The 27563-nt window shown below is 39.8% G+C and overlaps 1 protein-coding gene, 1 long non-coding RNA gene and 3 other non-coding genes across 5 annotated transcripts in view; 3 read left to right on the top strand and 2 right to left on the bottom strand.

Annotated features, from left to right (window-relative positions):
* Trpm (transient receptor potential cation channel, subfamily M) overlaps positions 1 to 27563 on the top strand; it is a 412514-nt gene that overhangs the window by 14000 nt on the left and 370951 nt on the right. The window contains exon 2 of the mRNA XM_072301601.1: positions 11018 to 11127. Coding sequence (XP_072157702.1) covers positions 11089 to 11127 — 39 coding nt within the window. The 5' untranslated portion in view covers positions 11018 to 11088. The remainder of the gene's footprint in view (positions 1 to 11017; positions 11128 to 27563) is intronic.
* The window catches only part of LOC140224841 (uncharacterized), a 165358-nt gene that overhangs the window by 122747 nt on the left and 15048 nt on the right, over positions 1 to 27563 (bottom strand). The window lies entirely within an intron of this gene.
* Positions 4354 to 4425, bottom strand: TRNAG-UCC (transfer RNA glycine (anticodon UCC)). The gene has a single exon. It is a non-coding gene; the product is annotated as a tRNA-Gly (tRNA).
* Positions 5285 to 5356, top strand: TRNAG-UCC (transfer RNA glycine (anticodon UCC)). The gene has a single exon. It is a non-coding gene; the product is annotated as a tRNA-Gly (tRNA).
* On the top strand, positions 10298 to 10369 carry TRNAG-UCC (transfer RNA glycine (anticodon UCC)). Its single transcript has one exon. It is a non-coding gene; the product is annotated as a tRNA-Gly (tRNA).

The following is a 27563-nucleotide window of genomic DNA, read 5'->3' as shown; positions in this document are numbered from 1 at the left end:
TTGCCGATGGCTGAAATAAAAAAAAATAAATAAAATTAGCTAATGCAGCAACTGGCTGCATACAAGCGGCGAACCTTTTTCAGTTCTGAAATTCGTCCCTAATAGGGTTCGGCTCCGGATCCACGAATGAGATGAATCGCCGGTTTCAGAGAGGGATCCAAACGGATTTCAAACTGAGGTAAATCTTCTCGTTTGCTCTGAAATTTAAAGGCATATGCTCAAAGTTTTCAATTTTGTGTAACTCTTTTTGCACTCTCTGGCTCTATAGAAAGGACCGCCCTTAAATTGCGTAACGCTGAATTCGCTGTTTTTTGACCCCTCCCCCCTTAAAGACAACGTAACCTTGTCCGGACCCTCCCCCCTTTCGATAAAATATAATCTAAATACTACCGTACTTTTACTGAACGAATTCGAGTTTCTATTTAGTGAGGGAAAGTGAAAGTATTGCCGAGAATATTTTTAAGATTCTTTAAAACTTCTGAAGACGAGCGACGAAAAATTGTACAGAAACTCGAACAATAAATCACTTGAATTCGTTATGTAACCCTTCGCTCTTTACCTCAACCTCTCTGTAACGCCGCGTAACGCGATCCCTCCCCTGCCACCATTTGAGCGTTATGTAATTTAGGGGCGGCTCGAAGGGTTTTTCACGATTTTTTTGAACAATAAATCATTTAAAAAATAGTTATTATGGTTCTTAAATATTTATTTCTATTAAATTAGCAGTGCGGGATCACTAGAATACATTTTCTCTGATCTCGCTTTTCAGATCAACGATGTAAACATCAGAAAACCGCTCGTTGATATTCAGACACGAAAAATCCCTTTAAGAAGATGTAAGGCGCGGCTCAGAAAGGTTCAGCCCTAAAAAAAATTTCTTGGGAAAAGTGCCGAATAAACCGCGTTGAGCAGAAAAGAACCAATGCCTTATCAGCTATTGCCAAATTTAATAAAGAAATTTAATTTTTTTACACGAAAACGGTTGTGCGGATTTTTGTGGAAATGTCAGTGAATTTTTTGCAACGTACGAAGCAAATTCCTAAATATTTTCGAAGGAATCCGCACCAAAGTTGCCTCGTTAAAAGTTAGATTGACTCGTTAAATTTGGCAATAACTAATGTGGCTTGGTTCCTTTCTGCCAAACGCGGTCCAAATATTATCCTACCGGTGACAGATTACTCACCCTTTAAGAAGTAGTTCGAACTTTCTCCCACGCGATAAATGCATGATAGGGAACACTGATCCCTGTAAACGGTGCGTTTTATCGCTAACTCAGTCAGGGCGAACTCGTAGGAGTAAGCTCGGCTTAACCGAATCTTGGAGAAGGGATCAAACGGGGGACGGGGGGGGGGGATTAAAGTTCAAGAGCCCCCCGTCTTTTAGCCTGAGAGGATCTAAGGGGGTGGATTGGCTCATCAACTTACAAGGAATAGCTCGAACCAAAGCCCTCTCATTAATCTCGGAAACATACACGCCTCCCAGAGCCGAAAAAGTAGGAGCACGTGTGTGGAGCGATGCATATCGGCGGTGAAAATCCTAAACCACGTATCTCTTTTGCGGTGTTTTAAAATCTCAGCCCCCATTTTATGTTTTTTTTTCATCATCCCTTGAAGTTTTCACATAATTTTCTTTGCACAAGGGAAAAAATCAAGGAAGTTTTAAAGAATTGACGTTGAGCAGTTACCCACTCAAAATATAAATTATGGCAGGAAGTCTTACAACGTCGCAAACCGAGACACGTGGTTTAGGTGTTTTACTGTCGTTATAAGGATTACTGTTGAGAGCGTTAAATCGTCTTTAAAATTTTGATAGTTTAAGTTGATTCCGTTGGGAATTTCGATTTTATGTCTTCAGATTCGCAACATATCTACGATGAAAGTGTCATAACACGTATCTCGTTTACTGTGTTTTAAAATCTAAATGCTCCCATTTTACCTCTTTGAATCGGAACAAACTGACATTATTCTCGGAAGTTTTCACATAATTTCCTTTGCACCGGGGATAAAAATCATGGAGGTTTTAAAGAATTGACGTTGGGTAGTCACCCACTCAAAATATAAAATATGGCAGGAAGTCTTGTAACATCGCAAACCGAGATACGTGTTTTAGGTGTTTCCTTGTCGATACAAGATTAATTTTGAGAGTGATAAATCGTTCTATGATTGCTGCTTTTTTAAGTTGATTCGTAGTAATTTCGATTTTATGTCTTCGGGTATGCAACACTGCTCGAAAACTTTCTGCGTCGGTTGAATTTCGGAACTGTTGCTGACTCCACGGTTTTGGAGTTGAGTGGATCCGAGATGATACGTGTCGAAAGTTGGACGATTTGTTTGACTGAGAGCTCTTGCGTTGAATGCGAGGTCTAGGATGATCGCTGATCCGCGGATGATCCTACGATTACCGATGAAGTTTTGAGTGAAACTTACCTACTTGCATAGATTCCTAGGTGCGGGAGTAGCAATGATACTGCATTTTGAACCAAGAAGGGATGGGGGACCGAAGAAAAGAGGATGTGGCTGTTGAATGAGCCCTTGCCAATGAGAAAGACATTTTCTCTCCGGGACATAAAGATACTGCGAGGGGGAACATAATTCCCTCTCCCGAGAAAAAAGTGCTCTTGTCTGCTGATTGTCTTTTCTCCATTTAAACATATGGAAATATATCGATTCTTGGAGGTACGAGGTGCTTCAACAAGAATCGACAATTTAACATGGGTTTAAATGGAGGGAGTTCGGTGTTACTTAATCAGGGTGTCTATAATAGCATCGGGATTTTCCAGATTTTTCCGATTCTATCTACTTTCGCATGAGCTTATGTAGGAATTAAAATCAGGATTTGGAAAAATTTTGAAATCAGGATTTAGTAGTCAAAAATCAGGAAAAATCAGGATTTCCCAAAATGAAAAAAAAAACTAGACACTTTGTAAATTGCTGGATTCGCCTCTGGTGCATTTTGCCTGGAGGAAAATCAGCGACATCATACACGCGCAGATACTTAACAACCCTATTATGCTGGAAATGGAAGACACTTACAGTGTAGTCTTCATTCTACAACTTCCCCGCAATGAAAATACGCAGTTGGCATCGCTACGATCATACACATGTAACGAAGTATTGCTAAACTGCGCTGAAATTGCGAGCTTAATCGGCGGGCCTGGATGACGGCTAGACGCGTCTGTTGAAATCCGACGAGTGAAGCCGCAGCATAATAATATCTGCATCATCAGGTTGCATTGCGTGCGATTTAAACGGCGGAAAACCCGTGACAGCATTTTTACGCAGCCAGAACAGCAGCTTTATTTTAATCGTTTTTGAGGACTAAGCCAACGAAAAAATTGGATCCAAGGTTTCCGTGGGGAGAAAAACTGGGGCAATGTCTGAATTCACAGTTTTGTAAAAGCAGGGTTTATGAAAGCTTTGCAAATTCAAAATTGGACCGCGTTCAGCAGGGAGGAACCAAATCACATCACCTATTGAAAAATTTAACTGGGCGATTTAATTTTCTGCAAGAGAGCGTTTCTGCGGACTCCTTTGGAAATTGGTGATTCGTCAAGCTCAAACTGGCTTGCGATATATCGCACCGAATAGGACAAAAATTTCGGCAGATTTTGAATTTTTAGCCAAGAAAAGGACGATAGCCCCTGCGCATGAGCCTCAAGGATAATTCTAACCAAGAAGTTCGCAAAATGTAGGAAAATGAAAATAGGATCCCGTTTGGAAATAAACCTCGCATCCGATACAGTTACCGATTTCTGTATCGAATGCCAGAATTGTTTCCAAACTGGATCCTGCTTTCATTTTCCTACATTTTGCTAATCTTTTGGTTTAGAATTATCCTTTAGTCTTTTGCGCAGGGACTATCGTCCTTTTTTTGGCTGAAAATTCAAAATCTGCCGGAATTTTTGTCCTAATCGATGCGATACATCGCAAGCCAGTTCGATCACGCCATTTGAGCTTGACGAATCACCTTAAAGAGCTTTGTATTATACAGAAAATTCACTAAAATCTGCACATGAATCCGCACAACCGTTTTCATGTAAAACATCGAATCGCCCAATTTGGCAGAATCTGATGTGGCTTGGTTCATTCCTGCTTAACCTGGTCCAATTTAGCTACTCAAGCGGGCTTTCAAGTTTATTGAGCATCATTGGTTGGTAGTTGATGGGAAAGTTAATACAATTTTCTTTCTAATAACGAAGACGTCCATTAGTCCCATATTATAAAGCATTTCATTATTCGACTGTACCAGCTCGTCCTTTTGGTGGGACTAATTTATTGTAAGGTTGAATGTTAATATTTTACCTGTTCACTGTCCTCCGCGCTCACCGGGAAAACCCGAAATTAAAATTTTTCCTGCGATGGCCGGGAATCGAACCCGGATCAACTGCTTGGAAGGCAACTATGCTGACCATTACACCACCATCGCGGATTGGAGGCCGGGTCTCACGCACATGGTTCAAATTCGGCATCCAACGGGGGCATTTTTTGTGAGCAAGTCGGATGATGATTCAAGAGAGATCGAAAATTCCGAGTCGGTCGTTTCGCGTAGCTAACTACGCGGGTGATTCCGTGGCGCTCGGTGGGGCGAAGTCAGAAACGCGTGACCAAAAGTCAAGGCGCACGGGGAGATACCCTTTCAGGACACGGTTTAGCCACTCTGTCACGCTAAATAAAAACGCCGTATGCGGCCCCAGGTGTTGCCAAATTTCCCTTGACAAATGAAGAGTTTTCAGGGAAATTTTTGAATATTTCTTTACCGATTTTTTGGAGGAATTTGTTCATAATTAATATCATAAAAAATCCTACTTCTTCTGTTAGGTGATTTTTGGAGTTTTTCTCTTCCCCAAGTTACAGCTACTATCACTGTAACTAAAATATCTTGCGCACTCGTATAACTTTTCAATAAATGCGCCGTGATATATTTAGGCATTAAGTCAATTTGGCCCCTTAAAAATCTTCAATAGCCCCTAAAAATCGAGCTTGATGGGCCATGGCTCCTGGAACTCAAAGGTGAGTTTCGAACACAGTAGTATAAAATCCTAACAGCGCCTGCATAGCGCGTTTCAGGTTTTGAATATTATTGTTCATTTAGTCAAGTGTTCATGAGGACTGATTATTTTTCTCATTGTGCGCTATTGTCTCCGCGGTTGAGTCGACGCAGGCGCAGTGAGCTGCATTTGATACCCCCCGGGTCAGATATCACTGCACGATGCGTCTGACAATGATGCTGATTACAATGCAGATACGGATTCATGTGTCTGCTCTCTAGGTCACTAGTGCATCGTGCGATGGTGGTGTAATGGTCAGCATAGTTGCCTTCCAAGCAGTTGATCCGGGTTCGATTCCCGGCCATCGCAGTAATATTTTAATGTAGGGTATCTATAGAGTCTGGAAAAAGTGAGAAGTGTCAGGATTCATCAGGGGTCGAAAATTTTCCGAGAAAATCAAGGAATTCACAAGGATTTTAATTTCTTTAAAAAAAACGGGGATTTTCTTTCTTTTTTCGTCACCTCAAGTCACCTCCGGCCAAAGTATCACAAGCGCCATACGACGTTTCAAAATTTCCGTCGCCATTTTATTTCTTTTACAGAGGAATTGTTGGTTGAATCTGTTCGAAAATTTCGCTGAATTTGATTGGCAGCACAAGGAAAATTCAGTGAAATTTTTGGACACCCTCGTTGAACAATTTCTCTGCGAAAAAATGAAATAGCGTCGGAAATTTTGAAACGTCGCATGGTGCTTATAATACTTTGGTCGGAAGGTGAAGATTTATGTTAGCTCTGCGGACACCGGAGATCATTTTATTAACGAGTGACGCGTTGACTCAGTGCCACAGAATTGGTTTGACTATAAAAAAAAAAAAAAAAAAAAAAAAAAAAAAAAAAAAAAAAAAAATCAATTAATTTGCTCTATAAATTAAAGGTCGAGCATTTTACGTATCATTTTTAAAAGGTGACATCCAGCGGAACTTATTCAAAGTTAAGGTTTCTTATAGTTCAGTTTTTTTTTAACTTTCTCAGACAAGTCGTAAAGAGGTGTAAATGGCCTTAGATGCTAAAGCACCGCTTTAAAATAAACTTATCTTACTACTACTACGTACATCGACGGTGAAACTGCAAAAATGTGCATCTCTATTTGCGCCGTTACAGATAGCGACTCAAACTGCTATAAAAACCAACCGCTGGTTGTGGAGACCATCCTTTTTTCCGGGAAGGTTTGAAAATTCAGAGCTGCAGATTTCAGCGATTCGTGTCGTATGAAAAAACAGAAACCTCGTTAGTGATTTTGTCTCCTGGTACTTGTGCCATTTGCCTACTGAAAAGGTTTTAAATTATATTTTCATCCCTCGCTCTTTTTTTTACCTCTCCGCCCGTATGTCTGAGTTGACATCGACGTAGCAAGCTCCACATCAACCGAAATAATGGCCTCACAGAGTCTCCCGGGAGGTCTGCCGGAACTGCTATAAAAAGTGTGGCTCGAAAATGTACGAAAATACAGAGAGGGAAAGAGAGGAAAACGCACCGAAAGAAAAAAGGAAAAAAATGAAGTGAATGAGGAGAATTGGAGACTCAATTTGCAATCTCGGCCCTGCAAAACTGACATTAAGTTTTTATGCGTCCAACTTAATGAATTTGAGGTCAGTCGGGCACAGACAGAAGAGTCCCATTACCTTCCTATCTCCTCTGTCACTGTTGTTTGAATTGTTATTTAAATTATGCAACTTTGCTAGCAATTTATAATTATAAGTAATATGTTTTTTTTTAGAAAGTATACGTCACGTAGGTTTTGGTCACGTAAGCGATGAGGTATAATGATTTGTTTTAGTAAATTCAAAAGACAAAAGTATATGACCTTATTTGAATTTGTTTCTGTCGGACGGGAGTAATTCCAAAAACCCATTATCCCTGGCGTTCGTCGATCATACAGGCGGACGCTATAGGGTTCATCAGTTTTTGGACTTACGCCCGTCTAATAGAAACCTATTCGCTTGTACATAGGTACGTCCTCCTTTGATAAGAACACTCTGTCGCAAATCAACGCATACCCACAAACAGACACATACCAGTGGCGTGGCGTTCTTTGCGATATATCAATTGTTATGCCATTTAAACCTATGGAAAATGATCGATAAACAGGGTGTTCGTAGCGAACACCTTAATAATAGATTCTTTACCGTGTATTTAATTGACAGAACAATCGATACATCGCAATTCACGCCACGCCACTGACACATACACTAACATAACCGCCAATTGCCTGTGCCCCTAAATACTGATGAAAAGAGTAATCGTGGAAGTGATTGATTTTGTGTCGCTGGAATTAAACTTTTTTTTCTTTTTTTTTTTAAAGAAAAGAAGAAAAAAATGGTAACAACTCTCATTTGCAAATCAACGTGTACCCACTAATAGACCCATACACTGCCAGAGTTGAATTGCCTCTGCCTCTAAATACTTATGAAAAGAGTAATCGTGAAAGTGATTGATTTTGTGTCGCTCGTATTTACTTTAAACGAGTTTTTTTTTGTTTTATTTTTTTTTTTAAAAAAAGAAGAAGAAAAATAAACGAAAAAGTTCATTTCGCCCCTGTATTGCGCTACTCTCCCCCGCCACACCCCCGCGTTTTAAAGTGTTGCGTTTCAGCTGCGCTCTTCCGCTTGTGTTTGTTCAGTCGGTAATTCGCTCCCGCCAAAGACCCGAAATGAGAAAGAGTCTTTGAAGTATGTTTTCATTTCTGCTAATTTGAATACAGTGCGCTGCCTGCGTCTCGAGGCGCGCCTATTTGATGCAAACTGTGGATGAATGCTCCGCAAGAGAGCAGTATAACACTCTTCTTTCTTGAGCCTCGAAGCGCGTGAGAACGCGCGGTAACCGTGGCTCACGACCGCGAGCGGAGTTATTGCTGTTTTCCGGAGGAGGCGGCGGAATGCGCCCCCGCCAGCCACCCGCCCGCCAACCTACTTTTACACCCTTTAAAAATTGAGTCGCGAGAATCTCAAAGGCTGCCAATTAAGTGACGCAATCGCTCAAATCTTGGTGAATACGTAAAATTAGCCGAGTTAAGAGTGCTGAATTAACGCGCGGCGCACGACTTGTCGGGAACGAAACCTTGAGGGAGCTTCGAATGTTTGCTTGCGAGCTATGTTTCATTTGGAAGAAGATTCAGTGATGTTCTCATAGCGATATTTTGTCAAATATTTTGAATTCTATTTTCCACTCTTTTTGTGTATTAATAGAAGGGGGAAAAATCATCAAAGAGAATACCCATAACAGCACAATGACGCTAATAAGACGTGTTTTTTTAAAATATATTTACAGTCAATAAATTGTTACATGGATTTATTTTCAAGACCGGAGGAAAAGTAAAATATTTCAAAATTATTTTAAAAAGCCGTAGGAGATAAAAATGATGGTGACATTTATGAGTTTTAAATAAGTTCCTATGTTTCTGAATCATTAAATGTTTTTAAGCCATTCTCTTAGCATTTTTAACATATGTCTCAGGTGTTTTATGAACATTTTTCAAATGTATGTAAACATAATCATTCAATTCTTTTGGTTTTACACTCTGAAAGTAATTTCAAAAGCGGATTTATCAAAATTCGTATTTTTTAAATCCGAGCACACTTTTTTTTAACATTACGGAAGACATAGGTACCAGAACTGAGAATGCTCCAGTTCTTTTCGAAAACAAATTTTACTATTTCCTACAAATATGTCTCTCCAAGATTAAAATGAAAATCTTTGAAAGAAACTCGTTTTTCGGTGTGTTCTTATGATCAGTTCTGAAGAACAAAAGGCGGAAAAATATTAATAACATCAGTGCAAATCCTTGATTTGCTCAATTTGAAGGGGGTTCGGCAAACCCTTGCAAAACGAGTCCTCTTGTCATCCGTCCTGGCACATCCAAAATATTAGTTTTGGCTTTCTCAAGTTTTAAAATATTCCAACCCCTTCGAATAATGCCCCTTCCCACAACTTTGTTACGACGTTAATTTCTCTTGATGAAGATCACTGATCAACCGTTTCGAATTACCATTATCCCTCGTTCCTCTTCGGGAGAAGTGAGAGGGGTCGTTGATGGGCTTGAACATCCTGTTAATGTTTTAATTTATTCAAAACTGCTCAGAGCAGCATCCCGCTGTTAATTTGCATGATTAAGCAAGAAAATCCGCCTTTGTGCAAGAATTTGCCTCGTGGGACAACGTGCGCAATTTTTCTACGTATTACTGTTTTTAGGTATCTCAGATGTTTTAAGTGGAACCACAGCATTTGCGCAATGCAATTTTAACTATTTGATGGGATATTTCAATCAAATACTGACACATCGCTCGAGAAGAAACCGAAATATATTACACCGATATGATGCCGTGCTAAGGAAGAACGCCGTATGAGCCTTTAGAGGTTGCCATATTTCCTTCAATAAACACGGAGCTACTGCGAAAATTGTCATCAGTTTTTTTTTAAATTTTCAGACAATTTTGTTTGCAATGGAGATGTTGCATGTGTGAGGAATTTGCGATTTGACTATTGATTCTTATGTAAAAGTTCGCGAGAAACACGATGGTGCCACTGGTTTTCCCTAAAATCAACTCCCAAGCTCAAAAAAAAGCTCTCAAGTTGAGGCCAAAATGGAAGGGACATCCCACGCTATCCTGAGAGTCCACCTCTACATCAAGACGAACTCTCCATGCAAAGATAGGGAGCAAATACATTGACAGGGCGGCCACTTTATTTGGGGACTCCACAACTGAAAACACGGTATCATTGCCAATGTATTTGCTCCCTATCTTTGCATGGAGACTTTGTCTTGATATAGACGTGGACACTCAGGATAGCGTGGGATATCCCCTCCATTTTACCCTCAACTTAGGAGCTTTTTTTGAGCTTGAGAGTTGATTTCAGAGAAAACCAGTGGCATCATCGTGTTTCTCGCGAACTTTTATATGAGAATCAATAGTCAAATCTCAAATCACAAATTTCTCACACATGCAACATCTCCATTTAATCTATCGTATCTGAAAAATTCACGAGAAAATAAGCGTAATTTCCCTCATAAATACATGTTTTATCCGGAGACATCTGGCAACTCTCGAATGTTCATATGACGTTTTCCCTTAGTACGGCAGTATGGGGCTCCACTACGCTTTCAATTCGGATCAACAGCACTCGTCGCTGCTCATCGCACCAGTTCGCAGATCTTCCGGCTCACAGGTCGTGACTTATGATAAACGCATCGCTCATCATGAAATAATCACTCCTCCGTTTAAGTATCTATCCTGAACCCTCGGCGCTCAACTTGCGATGGTGGTGTAATGGTCAGCATAGTTGCCTTCCAAGCAGTTGATCCGGGTTCGATTCCCGGCCATCGCAGAATTTTTTCCAAATATTACCCTTCCCGCACCATGAGGTCCAGAACTTCGTATGAATATAGATCACGTCGTCTTCAATTTCCGGGTATATTATTTCGTTTTCGAGTAGAAACGAATAAACATTAACACTTGTTTTTACAAAATAACTGGTGATCGGCGCGGAAATATCGAAGAAAAATCAAAGCTGCAACGTTCGTTTGCGCTGGGAAAAACAAATGAATAAAACTCGGGATAATTTTCTGAAACAATAATAGTGTTTCTGGAGTCATGGCATCGTCATATTCTTATGAAAAATTGGACTAAATTTTGCAAGTAGGGCCCACAATATTGCTGGCTCAATTTAAAAACAACGTATATACCATTAGTTCCCCCATAAATATAAATGTTTTTATAAACAAGCCAGAAATGGTAACTCTTGAATGGAAAATAAAGTCCAACTGCGAAAAGCTTTGTTCTTGAGGTTGAAATTCTTTGACCCGTAAAATTTAGAAAACCAAAGAAAAAAGTAAATGGGTCAGTTTTGAAACGATTAATGACCAGTTTTCAAGTATGAGACCTGCTTAAGTATATCTAATGTTTTATTCTTTTTTTTTCTTAAAATTAAAAAAAAGACTTGTTTCTAATTAAGTATTTTTATGTGTGTTTGCAGGAGTGCGAAGGGCTGAAAAATGCCAATAGTGCTCTGTGGTTGGATCAGAGTACTTAGCCTCAGCGATCGCGATGAAGACCAAGAAGTCAACCGTTGTTCCAGTCCGAGCGGTAAGCTTTTAACAACATTATTGTCTTTTCTATTTGTCTATCACAATTGAATTTGATTAAAATTGATCGAATTTGATCAAAATTGATTGAATTAGATCAAAATTGATTGAATTTGATCAAAATTGATCGAATTTGACCATATTTGATCAAATTTGATCAAAAATGATTGAATTTGACTACAAATTATTGAATTTGACCATAATTGATAAAATTTGACCAAAATTGATCAAATTGTATCAAACTTGGAATAGAGTTTAAACGATGCATGTTCACCTTACGCGAAATGAAGTTGAAACTAGGCATGTTTAGCAATTTCTTTTGGACTTCAGTTAAAATCGAAGGTACTTCTTCTGATTTCTACAATTGAATCAGTGAGAACGAAAACACACCAACTCGGTAAGTCAAAAATTCTAAATTTTCATTAATTTTCATTCAAGACAGTCAATTTACATAAATGTCTTTGAAGTTAGCGCATCTGTTTTAACTTGGACCTTCAATGTGTTCACAAATACTCGTCTTTCGGCACCAAAAATCTTTTGAGACTAACTTCTTTACCTACTGTGCATTTGTGTGTGCGTCTTGATCATTTTCATTTTTTCGAGTTGGTGTGTTTTTCTCACTGATTCAGTTTCATGCTCAATCCAATGTCTAATGCGATGAAATGGTCGTTGACCCATCTATGAGAGATCTCATCCCCCGCAACTGTAAAATTACAGCTTTCAGCTCACGTAAAGCACGCGTTTGATGATGGATTGAAAATAACGTCAGATAAGTATAGGCAATGTTTCGGGTTGACAAAATAACTTTAACGTTTGACATGAAGTGCGACGCTTTATTAACGCTTAACGACCGTAACACTCGGAGGCTTATTTGTGATATCAGCAGATTGATCGCTAAGCACAAATGAAGGGTGAAAGAGATTAATGGACGCAGTAGATTACCATGTTGCCCATTCTAGTGTTGCGAACATTAACGAATTCGAAAAGCCTCTTAAGCAGGAATGATTTCATGTGGGTAAAGAATAGTGGTATTGAGAAAAACGAAAAAGGCGAATACCGTCTTGTAATGGAATAATTGTAATCCAAAAGTCTGTAATTTTTGGCGTTTTTTATCATATAGGGATACTAGGGCCGTTTTCATGAATCTTTTCTTGAACACCTTCTTTTTTCAAGGTTTAAGTTTGTGATCAAGAGGATTTTAAGAAGATCGTCGACTTAGGATCATAAAAAGGAATAGAACGAATCTCGAGTAGTTTTCAACATTATAACTTGGCGAAGGGTTCCCTTCAAGACACTACAATAGTTTGCCTCCACAGACAACTTAAAATGAAAGGAAACAATTTGCTTTGCAGGTTTTGAAAATTTTAAGTTAAGTGCGTACGCTAGGTTTGTCAACATGATTCTCACAACATTTGCGGACGCTCTTTAAAGAAAAAACTTCGTTTGATTCCGAACAGCAATTTTTCCAATGCTTCATCAAACGGACAGCTATTGCCAAATTTAACTGGGCAATTTAATTTTTTTACATGAAAACGGTTGTGCGGATTTTTGTGTGAATTTCGGTGAATTTTCTGAATAGTGTGAAGGAAACACCTAAAAATTTTCAAAGGAATCCGCACATAAGTTCTGTCGTAAAAAGTTAAATTTCCACGTTAAATTTGCCAATAGCTGATGTGGCTTGGTTCTTTTCTACTAAATGCTGTCCAAATTCAAAAAGCTTTCTTTCCAATCGCAAGGGTCATTTTAACGATCGAAATTTTTCTACAAAAATCTACTTCGCACGAAATGGCAACAACGCGCAATCGCGGAGCAATTTTCGCGCATTTAATTACAACCAATCCCGTTAGTACCAAGCGTGGGTGGGTAAACACGTCCGTCGGCCGCACTCGACAATGGGATCCGCGCTCAATCTGGCAACTCCGCAATCGAGTCCCATCCTCAAAGGGCCCGCGAACCGTAGCAATTTGGGCGATGGGAAAAGGGTATCCGGCCCTCGCCCACCTGGGCACGGTGTGCGAAGGGGGTGAGGGGGCCATAGGGGGTGGAAGGGGGGTTATAGGGGGCGGAAGGGGGGCACAGCCCAGCGGTGCACCAGGCGGCGCCCTGCATTTGCAAATAGATTGAGATTGCATCGCAGCATGTCACCAGGCCCCAATAATTCATCGTTATCATCCGAGCGGCTCGTACAATATTTGCGTCGAGATCCACTATATTGTACTCCGAGTTACCACGTTACGGTTCCACGCTGTTCGTGTAAGTAGACGTGCGAATGTTTCGAGGAGGTTCGTTTTATTATTACCCTGGATATTCGAAAAGGAGGGTGTCTGCCGTTAGTGAAAACCGGAAAATATCAGGCAATGCGATATTATCAGTAAAAATCGGGAAAATTGGTCATTGATCCAGGGTGTCTACAAGACTGGAATTTCCGGAAAGTCCGGAAATAGCATACTGATTTTTGGAGGGCGGTCCGGAAGTACTGAAAAAATGCATGAAGATACGGCAATTTTTGTCGCAATTTGAGCGAGAAATCCAAATTTTTGAAATTTTTCGATTTTCGTCCAGTGGAGGTACTGAATTTTTCTGTTGAGTAGGTACTGAAACAGTTCTGATTTTTGGCCAGCCTGTTTTAGTAGACACCCTGTTGATCAGAAAATTCTAAGTGCTTAAAGTGCGCTTCAAACATTTGATTTATTTCATTAAATATGTTAATTTTTAAATCAATCGAGTGTCAATTTATTCGGTCAAAAAATCAGGAAATCTCGTCGAAAATATCAGGAAAGTAAAAATTAAATTTTAGTAGACACTATTGCTGAATTCTAGGTGAAATTTGACTAAAAATATCTCGTTTTTTTATGGGGCTCCATCGAGGCCCTTTTCCTAAAAAATCAATTTTTGAAATGAGCTTTTGGTGATGGAATAGGTAACATTCGGATTTGGCTTCAAAAAGTACGTAGAATAGAAAAATCAGATTGGATCAAAAGTATTTTCTCTTGTCAATTTCTGTAAAGCCCAATTCACGCTATCAAACTATTCATCCGATATGATTGAACGAAAAGTTGGATGGAAAGTTGGACACAAAAAAATTGGATTCAGTTACCGTTGCAGTGTGATATCGTCATCAGTCTGCAGTTCGCAAAGATACAGCTTCGGCTCATTTCGGTTGGAAGATTTCGTTACAACTTTCCGTTCAACTTTCCATCAAATTGTCGTTTTCTCTCGTCAGCATCACACTTTTCATGTTTCCTTCTTTTTAAACTTTTCACTCGACAAGTCGCATCCAAGAGTTGGATGAAAAGTTTGATGGTGTGAATTGGATTTAAGAGTCTGTACTCGAGATCCAAGATACTCTTTTTCTCAGTGAAGCCTCTTTCTCAGTGAAAATTCCACGACGAACTGGCTCCGATGGTGAGAAAGAGCGACCAAAAATGTGGAAAATTCCAATCATCCTTTACCACTTGTTACGACGCACTGTAGATCGTGTAAATTAGAGATGTCGGATATTAAATTTTTTACGAAAACTGAAAATTTTGATGTTCATTCGTCACATTTTAAATTGCAAGGAGTACTTTTGGCAGAAAATTTCACGAGGGAACCAATGAAACCACCTGCAGAACCTCAAAATTTTGTATTAACGGAGTTATGAGCGCTTAAAGTTTCCAAATTTTGTCTGATTAGAGAGGTCGGATATGAAATTTTAGACTAAAACTGCAAATTTTGATGTTCATTCATTCGTCACATTTTAAATTTCAAGGGGTGCTTATGGAAGAAAATTTCACGAGGAAACCAATGGAACCACCTTTAAAACTTCAGAGTTTTGTATAAACGGAGTTAAAAGCGTTTTAAAGTTTTCAAATTTTGTCCGACCTCTCCTATTGACTCGATCCACTGTGCGACCTCTCAATCATGATGACATCATGGAAAACTAGAGCGTGGTATTCGGCGGGAGAACACTAATATTTCATGGACCTCCGTGGATCACTGCCATGCTAAGGAAGAACGCCGTATGAACATTCAAGAGTTGCCAAATTTCCCCGGATAAAACTGTATTGTTAACGAAATTTATGCATACTTTCCCTTGAAATTTTCAGATATTTTAGATTAAATTGCGAACAAAATTATCTGAAAAATTTAAGAAAAAACGTTCACAAATTTTCCTGAAAATTCGCGATTTATTGAAGGAAATTTGGCAACGCCTGAAGGCTCGTACGACGTTTTTCCTTAGCACGGCAGATCAGTAAAGACCGGCCGAGGCCTCCACGGGATGCACCGTGTCACTTCCCTCAACCCCATTATACCCTTTATGCAAGTAATTTCGAGTTCTTCTCGTCGCGGGGAGATAGTTTTTTTTGCTGGCTAACGAAATTATTATCGTATCACGTACCTCGTTGCCTCTTGGGTCGAGCGATGCAGCTAATGCCCTGGGGAATAACTACGTAATATTAGGCACTGTTGTCTGTTCGGAGAAGATTTTCCATTCTCCCTTTTTTTTGCAATGGTTCCTAAACTTTGTATTAAAAGGTGTGCATCGAGATCAAATGATGAATTCCTAACGAATCTAATCCATGCTCTACCCGATAGGCTAGTATTAAACACTGGTCAGTATAAACAAACGTTTTATCACATCTGAGTATTGGGTTACTAGGGGGTATGCCCCCTGGCCACTACGCGGCCCAACCCTCAGAGGGCGTTAAAATGAACAGATTTTCATATAACCGTCTCTCATTTGTGCATCTCCCTCCGGCCGAAGCGATTGGTTCAATGAGAATCGAACGAAAAAATCGGCATTTTTTTTTTTCAAATTTCACGCCAAGGCTGAAACGAAACGGAACAGAGTGGAGAGTTTCGTCGCTTTTGGATAGTCTATAGCAAAGGAGCATACACTCGATTCACTTACCCCACTAACGGACCAAGATTCAGCATTTCCCGCTTAGCTCAAATTTTGCTCCCCTTTCTAAGCTCCCTGGTCTACTCTTATATAAAAAACCTGGGTCTTATTTTCAAATTCTGATTACAGTGGGTTCATCTAAGGACTATCACTAGTCAATCGTCGCAAAAATCATGGAAATTGGCCCAGTATAGAAGGCTCAAACAAACTGTGAGTTTCAACTGTTATCACAGTTTGTTCGAACAGGTATCTCGGCTCTTTCATGAATGCATATTTCTGCATGGGGAAACCAAAGACACATATGTTGTTTCTAAAATGAGAAAGAAATAGTGGTTCCTTACAGCAAAATGTAGTCCAATTGCAGAGGTCCAAAACAATTTACACCCCTGTGTCCAATTGGTACTCTTCAAAAGATCCGTGGGTCTTTTTTAATAACTTACAAACGCTAAATCATCTCCTAAAACTTACAAACACCCAGTCGTTAAACTATCTGGAGAATGTAATTAATAGTTATAAAATAACCCTATCCTTTCCCTGGAACCGATAATTGCGCAACTCGAACTTTCCCGAGAATAATTTTGGATATTAAATATTTCGTAAATATATACTCGAAAATATTGAATGGAATTTTAGCATTCCTGCTGATCATTAAGTCTTGAAAAACATAGCATGTGCAATGCATGTGCATGTGCACTTTATACGGGATATCCGTTGTTCTCGCACCCGGAATGCTTCACTTGGGCCTCGCCAGTGGAGCAAAGAATTTCGATCACTCTTTCTTTCGAAACCTCTGACCGACCCTATGCGCATAGTTTCGTTAACTGTTCTGCATGCTGAAGAAGATCGATGTTGCATCCAGAGATGTTGTTCGTCCAGAGGTTGCCAAACCTGTCCCGATAAAATGAACCTCAAAACCTTTGAACTAATGGACCTTTAATAATAAAAAGTTATGAACGTGTTTTCTTTAAGTTCACTGGCATACCATGAAAATGCAGATGGTATTTCCTGAAATTATTGGCAACAAAAGCACAGATTAGGAAGAAAAATATTAGAACGCGATAAGGATCTCTGTTAGATATTTTTGATCGCATTTTTAGCGTCGAATCCTTTTGAATCCTAAAATACCATCCTGTCACGTAAGGATTTTCGGAAAATTAATGTAGGTAGGAAATACTGACAGTATCTTCTGGCTCACCAGCTAAAAATACATAGGGATACACCAATGCTGCCATGCTAAGGAAAAACGCCGTATTAGTCTTCAGATTGTGCCTTATTTCCTCGAATAAACGTCAAATTTACCGTCAAATTTACACAATTTTCAGGCAATTTTGTTTGCGTTACGTATGAACATTTCAAGAAAAACTACACAAAACTATTCTCACAAATTTACGTTTTATTCAAGGAATTTGGCAACATTCGAATTTTCATACGGCGTTCTTCCTTAGCAAGGCAGCACACTGCCTGTTATGGAAGAACGCCGTATGAACATTCGAGAGTTGCCAAATTTCCCTTGATAAAACATGTATTTATGATGCAATTTAAATATATTTTCCCTCGAAATTTTCAGATGTTTCAAATCAAATAGCGTGCATAATTGCCTGTGAAAATTTTGGAAAATAATATTCAAAATTCTCCCAGTAAATTAGGTTTTTATTGTAGGACATTTGGCAACGTCCAGAAGCTCACACGACGTTCTTCCTCAGCACGGCAGCAGAGCAGGTCAATGTTTCCAAGCGCGGGGACAGTCGTCAATGACGGCGCAAGTTTCGCCTTCATTCCGGGGCGACACTACCCGCGCTGACTAATTAGCGGGCAACTTGCGGGGCTGACTCGGTTTTGCGGCGGAAGTTTTCGCGGCCGGCGCGTCTCGGTCCCGATGGCGAGGTCGACGTTCATGCATCGCGCGTCCCGTGCGGATCCGGAATTCCGTTTTAAGTACCGAATATTTTGTATTTTGCTCCATAAAACGGTTAATAGTTTGACCCATATTAAACTCGGACACTAGTAAAAAAGTCTCTTGGATGCAGAGTCTATAGATCTGCGCGCGCCCTCCCCCCCCCCCCCCCCCCCCCCCCCGCTCGCCCGTAAAAAAGGAAGAAGCCGAAGAGAATAAGGGAAGAAGGAAAATAGAATGAAGGAGGAAGGCAGAAGAGTTTGATGACAGAGAATTAAGCATTTACAAATTATCGAGTTAGTGTGTTTTCGTTTTCACTGACTGCGACTTTCAGATACTGCTTTTTCATAGTCTGCCCTGAACAATTTATATTTTTCGACCTGAATAACGCTTGAATATTTATATTACTTGTTGGTACAAGGTATACTGAATCGAAAAAAGAAACTTGCAAAATCGGATGGTCACCCGTTTCCGTTGAAATGGCCAAAAATTGGTATTTCCAATGAAATACTTCGATTTTTCCCTTTTCCCGTCGTTGTTTCCAGCACTTCCGATTGCAATTTAGACATTTCCTTTCGCGTGCAGATGCTTCTATCCATAAGTGTGACTGAACCGTAAAAAAGTGAAAATCCACAAAAACCCGAGTTGGTGTGTTTTCGAACTCACTGATTCATATCAGGTGCTTTACGATTTCGAAAAATTTTTCTGGGGAAGCCCCCCGCATCCCTCGTTCAAAGTGTGTGAATCCGCCTATGTCCGAGTTCAGATTCTCAAAAAATTGACAAGAAAAAATACTCTTGATTCAAGCAGATTTTGGCCTGAATCGAGAGCTAGGCCTCTTAATCGAAGCGGATCTCCTCATGATTCAAGAAAAAATCCGATTAAACCAAGAGTATTTTTTCTCGTTATCGTTAAGAGTCTTTACTCAGGGCCCACTTGACTTTTTCCCAGTCGCTAAGAGACCAATATATTTTTGCTGTTTTCTTTTTCTTTTTAGAAAGAAAGAAAACAACTTCCGCACTAAACCAAGCTGAAGCTGAAGGAAAAGCTCCGGCTACACGAACTTCTGAGTGAAAAAGTTTTTTCAAACGTCGCCTTTTTTTGAAGTTTCAAACTATTTTACAGCCGTATTAGTTACTTTATACCTTCCTTGCGAATAATTTCGCTGAGAAATTATGTGGGAAAGTTTCCGCTTTCTGAGCAAGCCCAAGTCTTCACCTTGATACTTGGAAAGTTCTATTAATTTTAGGCTCAATCATTAATGTAAAATTTACTCATTGCATGTGCTCGTCGAAGCTACGTTTTTTAAAAGTTCGTCTGATGCTTCTTGTCTTAGTGCCGATCGTAAAGTTTCAAATCGTAGGCGTGGTGAGAGCAATTTTTAGGTGTGCCTGCCTCATCTCCTCCCCCTTAATTTTCGAGGAGGTAATTTTGTGGGTCTTCTGAAACGAAGAGGTTTCGGGAGGCCCTCCGGGAAAATTTTGGGAAATTAAGCTTCCAAATCTGAGAGACTTAACAAGAGTAGCCAAAACGCATGAAATTTCAAATCTTTTTTAATTTAATTTACATACCAATGGATGCTGGCACAACCGCCATCCTCAAAGTACAACGAAAAAACCAAGAAAATTATTTGCCCTCTTATCTGCCCATCTTAAGGCTATTCTCACGCAATCACACAAAATGTCGTGTGTAACTCTATCAGTTATCCGTGAAAAATTGTTCAAGCTTTTCCTTTCCATTATTTTGCATAAAATGAGGAAATGCACCGGTTTTGTAACTATTTTCCTCTAAGCAGATACCCTCAGAAAATCTATTGAATAGTTTTTGCTTCCCACAAAAAAAAAACTTTTAATCTTAAAGGAAGTAATTGTGTTAATTTCAGTACTCTACGTTTGTTAAGTATTTTAGAAGCATTAGGAAGTTGCACAATTCTGAAAACACTGTAACCCTGCTGGTTCCGTTTTGCTAAATGCGATCCAGTTTGTCAGTGGGAATTTTGCAAAATCGAACTGCAGCTATGCACTCTACTCTAGTAAACGATGAAATGTAAATGTTTTTTATAAATTAAGTAAACTTTATAATAAAACATTTTTATTTTAATTTTTACTTAAATCGGATAATTTAAGTACCTAAACGCACCCTAACCACATCTCACTTAACGAAACGCCGGAGACCAAAGTCGAACCTGTATAAGACGTAAGCCCAAGTGGCAAATTAAGCCCGGCACCATTTATCAGGTTCGAGCTTTAAGTTGTCAGACTGAAGCGCGACTTCGGGACAAAAGGAGGCGCGATGCGACTAAAATACTGACTCCGCTAACCAATTGTACGTATTCAAATCAAAAGGAACGATCCCCTTCGTGACCTGGGCTCTGAGGCCCGCAAGAATACATGCACGGAAAGGTTCTTGTCACAATAGAGGTTGTCCCTTTCGACTAGAATCCGTCCAATTACCAGACAGGCTGGCGACATAAATTTTATCACTTACATCGCTCGCTTTTAATGATACTTTACGGGGAGAGTGATGGAAAGTTGTGATCAGTTCCGCGCTCTTCCATTACGCTTAACGATTCTGAGCGTGGTTCGAGGATGATACATCGCACTTAAATTCATCGCTGCGCACTTTACGTAGCGCAGGAGGAAAGTAGGACTCAACTGCGCCCGGCAAATTTTATGCACTTCTCATTCGGACCGCGTTAAGCCGAAATGGACCAAGCCACGTCAGCCGTTGCCTTCAACTGAAAAATTTAATTTTTTACTTGGAGATGGTTGTGCAGAATTGTTGTGCAAATTTCGTCCTCTCCCGGATGAAAGAACGTAACTCCATTCCTAGGTTGCAAAATTGACTCAAACAATTCAATATTCAACAAGAATAGACCTGTGAAATTTTTGTCGAAAATTGGTTTGATTTTCGCATAAAATGATAAGAAAAATCGGTGAATTTTTCAGTCAGAAATGTTAGAAATTCTCCTAGTAAAAATGCAATTTGCGCACGGAAATTTGGCAACATTGAAATGCAGTTACTTTCCTTCGATGCGGGAAACGACGATTTGAGTGCATTTTCTGCTAAGTACAAAGCAAATTTCTTTAAATTTTCAAAGGAATCCGCGCAAACGTTCTCTTGACAAAAATTAAATTGCCCAGTTAAAGGCCATATCTGATAAGGCTTGGTTCCTTTCTGCCAAACGCGGTCCAAATGGAACTTAGATTATGCAAATAACATCTCCATCTCTTGTATTTTTTGGCGTTCAACCAATGTTGAATGGACCACTAGACAGGGTACGAATTTTAGCATTCTAATACATGTTACTGAACCAAAATTTCACGTAGAACACGATTCGCGCAACAAAAACTAATGAAAAAAACTCCAAACGAAGATATTAACGCTTTTATTTCACATCAGTTACGAGGAATTTGAACTGCCCGCTCACAAGAAACTCAAAGCTCTACGTGAGTCAAAGCGCGCACTACAATGGTTTCAGCAAGCTTCCCAATCGAGCAATGTTCATTTCCCACCATGTGTTGTTCAAACTATAAGCAATTTGCTATAGCTGAGCCAAAGCGTCAAGACTGAGGTTGCCAGATTTTTATATCGCTGAGACGTTTATGATAACGTTTAGCGCGCGATGTGAATCACGTAGAGCATTGAGTTTTCATGAGCGGGTGGTTTGAATTCACGCACCAAGAATCATTAAATATCTTCGTAGGGAGTTAATTTCGGTAATTTTCGTTGAGCGTATCGTGTTTTACGTGAAATTTTGGTTAGGAAACATGTATCAGAATGCTGAAATTCGTACCTTGTCAAGTGGTCCATTGTGAACACTGAACACCTGTAGCTTTCTCAGACTTCCCAATGCGAGATCCGTTCTCCTATTGCCAGCGGTGTTTCGTCTTATGTTTACACTGGTCGGTATTGTTGTCTTTATATTCGATCGTGAAACCTGGCTTATCGATTGTTCTACATGCGTTCAAATAGACGAAACTCAATACCGCCAACCGGCGAGGATCGCACTGCCTCCGGGCTACATTTACGAAAGCTTCAAACACATCCATAATCCTGAGGGATAAGGTTCCTACACGACGCGACGGGACGGTATCAGCGATCCTCCCGGTTATCTCCCGTGAACGACGGGTTCATTACGCCAAGTGACGCAACGGGGAAACGGGGAATACTTATCAGCCGCACCAACGACTCAAAACCCGGCGAACGCTCTAGCTTCCCATTTATTCACGAATTAGTGCACTCCCGGATTCTTTTCCCTTTTTTTGCGCATTATCCACCGGTGCCAAGTCGTTCGGAATGTGCGCGAATTTTCACCTTCGCAGTTTTGTGCGGTAAACGAAACAGCGGGTAGAATCGACCACGTGCCCAATGAGACCATCAAACCGGGGGGGGGGGGGGGGGGGGTACGACATCTAATTGAGCCGTAACGGTTAAATTTTTAAAATCGAGTGTTTTTTTTTTTTTCAAAATTGTCTAGTTCGATGCCATAGTCGATCGAATAGTCAAAATGAAAGCCATTTGGGGTTTGAAAAATCTGGGAAAGATAAAGAACAAACTATGGCACCCCAGAAGAACTTTTTGCACCCATATTCAGTAATTCGTCGCCTTTCTGGTATGTAAGGGCGCGAGTACACTTCGCGGTGAACCGATTCGTCCATAAAACTCAATGTTTTTCCGGGCTCGTCCCAGAAAGTACACTGGAAAAAAAACACATTGGATCTAGAGTCCAGACTCTTAAAAACATCGACGAGAAAAAATACTCTTGATTCAATCAGATTTAAGCTTAAATCAAGAACCAAGCATCGTAATTTAAGCGGATTTCCTTTTAATTTAAGCTTACATCTGATTGAATCAAGAGTCCATTTTCTTGTCAATGTTGTCAAGAGTCTGGACTCTAGATCCAATGTGTTTTTTTTTTTCCAGTGTAGTTGAGCCTTGAGCCTTTTATCAACCTAGTGACGAATTATCACGTACCCCCGCAATCTTAGCGAACGCGATTCGTGATTTTCATTTCACAGCAAATCAGGCATTATCAAAGATAGTATACCATTGCCCGGGCGCGACTGTTCCGAAACCTGTGTGCTACTCCGTCGCACTAAGGTAAAACGCCGTATGAACATTCGAATGTTGCCAAATTTCCTCTCAGAAAATATCTATTTTCGAAGGAAGTTATTAATATTTTTCCTTGAAATTTTCAGACTTTTTAGATAAAATTTCGAACAAAATCCTCCGATAAATTCGATGAGAGATATTCGCAAAGTTCCTTGAAAATTAGTCGTTCTTCAGAGGAAATTTGGCGACGTCTGATGGCCCATACGGCGTTCTTCCTTAGCACGGCAGTGCACCTCCCGCGACCTCTCCCGCCCTTATTCGTGGCGGTGTAAATCAGCAACTTGTTGAGCCGGGCGGTCGGAGTGTAAAGGGAGGGGGGGGGGGGGGCACTAGCGAGCGAATCGCGGCCCTAGTTGAGAGTGATGTGCTGTTGAAGTCGTGAGTAAACATTATCCGGATTTTTTATAACTTTTTTTATCTGATGTCGGATGCGATTAGTTCCAGCGTTGTCGCGCGGTCGCTCGGCCCGCGGGTAGCGTTTGACCCGCGCCATCGTACACGGTTAATTCTGTCGTGCTAAGGAAGAACGCCGTATGAACTTTCGAGAGTTGCCAAATGTGTCCTATGAAAATATTCATTTTTGAAAGAAGTTATGAATATTTTTCATTGAAAGTTTCAGACTTTTTATACCAAACTACGAACGAAATCTTGTGAAAAATCGGAGGAGAAATATTCACAGATTTTCCTGAAAATTCGTGATTTGTCGAAGGAAATTTGGCAACGCCTGATGGCTCATATGGCGTTCTTCCTTAGCACGGCAGAAGTTACGCTCGCGGAAAATGCGGTTTCCCGCTTCGGCGCCGTATCTCACCGCTACGAACCTACGGAGCTCCGCTAGCAGTTGGGTAATAAAGCGTTCGCTCGTCGATCATTATTCTGCCTGTACAAGCCCCGAGTTTAATCTCAATTTTTTTTTTTAAATTTTTGACCCCCCGGCCCTCATATTCAGTGTCGGAGCCAGGAGAGGGAAGGGAAGTTTCAGGGGGTCTGGGCGAGACGGACTAACAAGCGGGAGGCTTATCGTTGGAATTGGTAGACAAAGCAATAGACAAAGAAGACATAGAGAATATGGAGCGATGTTATCGGTTGAAATGGCTGGTTCTTACGGGCCTACTACCCACTATCATCTACCGCCATTGTCCATTGGAACCACCCGCTTTCACCCATGGGATCCTTCCGTATCCCTTTTGCCATCTTTGTCTACAACTTTGTCTACCAATTTCAACTAACAACCCGCTGCATTGGAAAACACCCCCCCCCCCCCCCAAAAAAAAGCCTTTTTAAATGATTTTCAGGATTTTTGTACCCTGAGCCTCCACCCCTTCATGAACATTTCCGGCTAGGACATAACTACTTGTTCGCGTTTTCAATGCGCATCGTGTTCTACGCATCATTTACCTTTGGAAAAATGTATTCAAAAGTTTAAATTCGTTCATACTTTAGTGACCCACTATACTTGCTCATTAGAATGGACAAAATGCGATTGAATTCAGAGTGATTATCATTCAGAAACTTCAATAGGTAATCAATTATTGGCAACATTGAAAATGATTCAGTGCTGAAATAATCCATCAAGAAGTCAATCGTTAACTAGTCGATGGATGTTCATCTTTAAGAGGCTTTTGACGGATTCGGGGTGGTGTATTTAGTCCACATCTTATAACGTCTCGAGTATCGTGAAAGAAAATTGTATACTCTGTCGAGGGATTTTCGAAACTCCGTCAGCAAAACAAGTAAGGAACACTACCGTGCTAAGGAAGAACATTGTATGAACATTCGAGAGTTGCCAGATTTCCTCTAGTAAAACATTTTTTTTTTAAGGAAAGTAATAATGTCAGCCTATACAGTCGGAAATTTTGACACAGAAGAAAATAATCGTTTTGCTAACTTCGGTAGGTATTTGAAGTAATGTGTAAGGGACTGGCAAAACCTGCGCTTGATTTTTATGCAGGCGTATTCTGCCGTGCTAAGGAAGAACGCCGTATGAACATTCGAACGTTGCCAAATCTCCTCTCAGAAAGTATTAAATTTGGGAGAAAATTAGGAATTTTTGTCCTAACAATTTTTAGATTTTTTAGATCAAGTTACGAACAAAATCCTTTGTAAAATTTGAAGAGAAATATTCACAAATTTTCCCGAAAATTCATGATTTGTCGAAGGAAATTTGGCAACGCCTGATGGCCCATACGGCGTTCTTCTTTAGCACGGCAGTATTGGTCAGTGGTCGCTAACCGAGATTGATAGTTCATTTTATCGCTTCTTGGACGAAAAAACTTACGCATATTTCGAAGTTGACAAATTTCTACCCTCACATCGCATTATCACCAGAAAATGTTTAGGCGTCCCAACCTGAAGATTTTACTGATTTTTCTTTTAGGCAATTTTACGGACAACTCAGCAAAATATTGGACCCAGAATCGCATGTTCATATTCTTGTAAACAGTTGATGTTTCAATCAGTTTTGCATTTGTGGAATGGAGTTACTTCCCCAAGTATGGCAAACGACGCCTTTTTACGACAAAGTCACCTCGCTCTAAATATTTCCGATCTCAAGTTGTGGACCGCAACTTGCAGTTTCCGTTTCTTGCAACTTTTCCCTCTTGCAAATTTTAATAATCGGGCCAGGAAAACGCAAGAGACTTTGATGCATAAAGTAAATTGAAGACTTCAAAACTTTGCACAAGGAAAAGAGCGCTTTCTTGTAGTATATTTGTATAATAAGAGCGCCGTTCTCTCACAAGAGGGGTTAAAGTTAACTTTTTCTCATCGGTGCTGATATCAAGTCTACATCCATAATCCTCGGTTTGGCCCGTTTCTATACCCGTCGTTTCCCGAAGAAGGAACGTAACTTCATTCCAAGGTTGCAAAATTGTCTCAAACAATTCAATTTTTTTATAAAGTATACGCCTGTAAAATAATTCTCCAAAATTTTCCTGATTTTTGCATGAGAAACGAAGAAAAAATCTATGAAAATTCCAGGCAGAAATTCCGAAAATCCTCCTGGTAAAAGTGCAATTTGCGAGGGGAATTTTGGCAACATTGGAATGTAGTTAAGTCCTTTCGTTAGGGAACGACGTAGTGAGGCAGCAGTGTCGGAGAGTTGAAAGCCGGTTCGTCGGCAGGAAACTTTTACATGCATGCATTTTTAACTTTTAAGGGCTGAATCAGACATCAAAAGAAACAAAGCCCCCTACTCTTCGTGTACCCTAGCTCCGCTGTTTTACATACAGGTTGAAATGTAATGCTCCGTAATCGAAAAACAGAAACCAAAAACTTCGGATTTGTTCGCTGGTCTTAGACTTCTCGGCTTGGTTTTCTATTTGGAAAGTCTCACACGATCTTCATAATTTTGCATTGAAATGAAGCAAATGGGATTTTACCGTTTCGTAATGAGAGGCGCACACTTGTGGGGATGTTTCAGAGCTGAATAAGGCAAATTTCATAAACGGAGGTCTGTAAATATATTTTCCTCTACACGGTTGAAAATGTCTATGTTCATGGTTACTTTGGGTTACCTTGAGTTACTTTTTTTCCTGTCAGGTCATCCAAAAGGACTTGTTTACAGTACCGTCGACTAAAATTGGTGCGGTTCAGTCTATTTTTTAGGATTCAAGAGAAAACTTTAATTTAATTTAATCATGTTTATTTTCCAATAAAGAAAAATCAAGAGGTCTTTTTCAAAATCGGTCAGAATTTTTTGAGAATCTACATACATTTACAAACTGCGCCAGATATTTTGACGAAATACCTGATGACAGTTGGATCGCATTTAGCAAAGAGGAACCAGCAAGATTACGGTGTTGTTAAAATGTTGCTTCTTTATTTTTATCTAAAAAACGTCCCAAAATAGCAAATAGATTTTGCTTCCCACCATATGCTTATTAATTTTAAATGAAAATAATTGTGTAAATTTCAATGGTTTACGTGTATTAAGTATTTTTAACAGAAAAGAAGAAGTTGCACAGTTTTGAAAACACTGTAATCGCGCTGGTTTCTTTGTGCTAAATGCGATTCAATTCCTTTTCGGCGTCCAACGAAAGTTTGACGCACTTAGATGAATTGATTTCCTCAGTTTTTTTTTTTTTTTGTGGAAATTATTGACTTTTAATGTATAGGTACTAATCATATCCTAGCTTTTTATTACTTAACTTTTTACTTATCATGGCTTAACTTTTTGTTTCAGGTGAGTTTCAAGTTTTTCGCATCCACCAATTCATTCTCTGTCTCACTATCCTAACCCTGGAAGTAAATGCGTAAGTCAGTTTCGTTCTAATCTGATGATTTTCCAAGAATTCCGATTTTTGAGTTCGTTTTTTTTTTTTTAAAACAAGATATTCAACCAGCGTAGGCCGTCACAGTTGAAAATGTCGAAATCAAAAAATTTCGAAATAAGTATGGAGGGTTATAGTCTTTTTTGCTTTAGCTTCCTTAAAGGAAAACAAAAATGTTTGATTCAGTATTATATCCACCATAAATTATAATACAATGAAATGAGCAAACCTGATTATGGTATTTTAACATTTTCTCTTAATTTAACATTTTT

Source organism: Bemisia tabaci, chromosome 6, assembly GCF_918797505.1.
Source record: "Bemisia tabaci chromosome 6, PGI_BMITA_v3".
Taxonomy (NCBI): Eukaryota; Metazoa; Arthropoda; class Insecta; order Hemiptera; family Aleyrodidae; genus Bemisia; species Bemisia tabaci.
The sequence above is the reverse complement of the archived record's forward strand: the minus strand, read 5'-3'. Positions and strand labels throughout refer to the sequence as shown.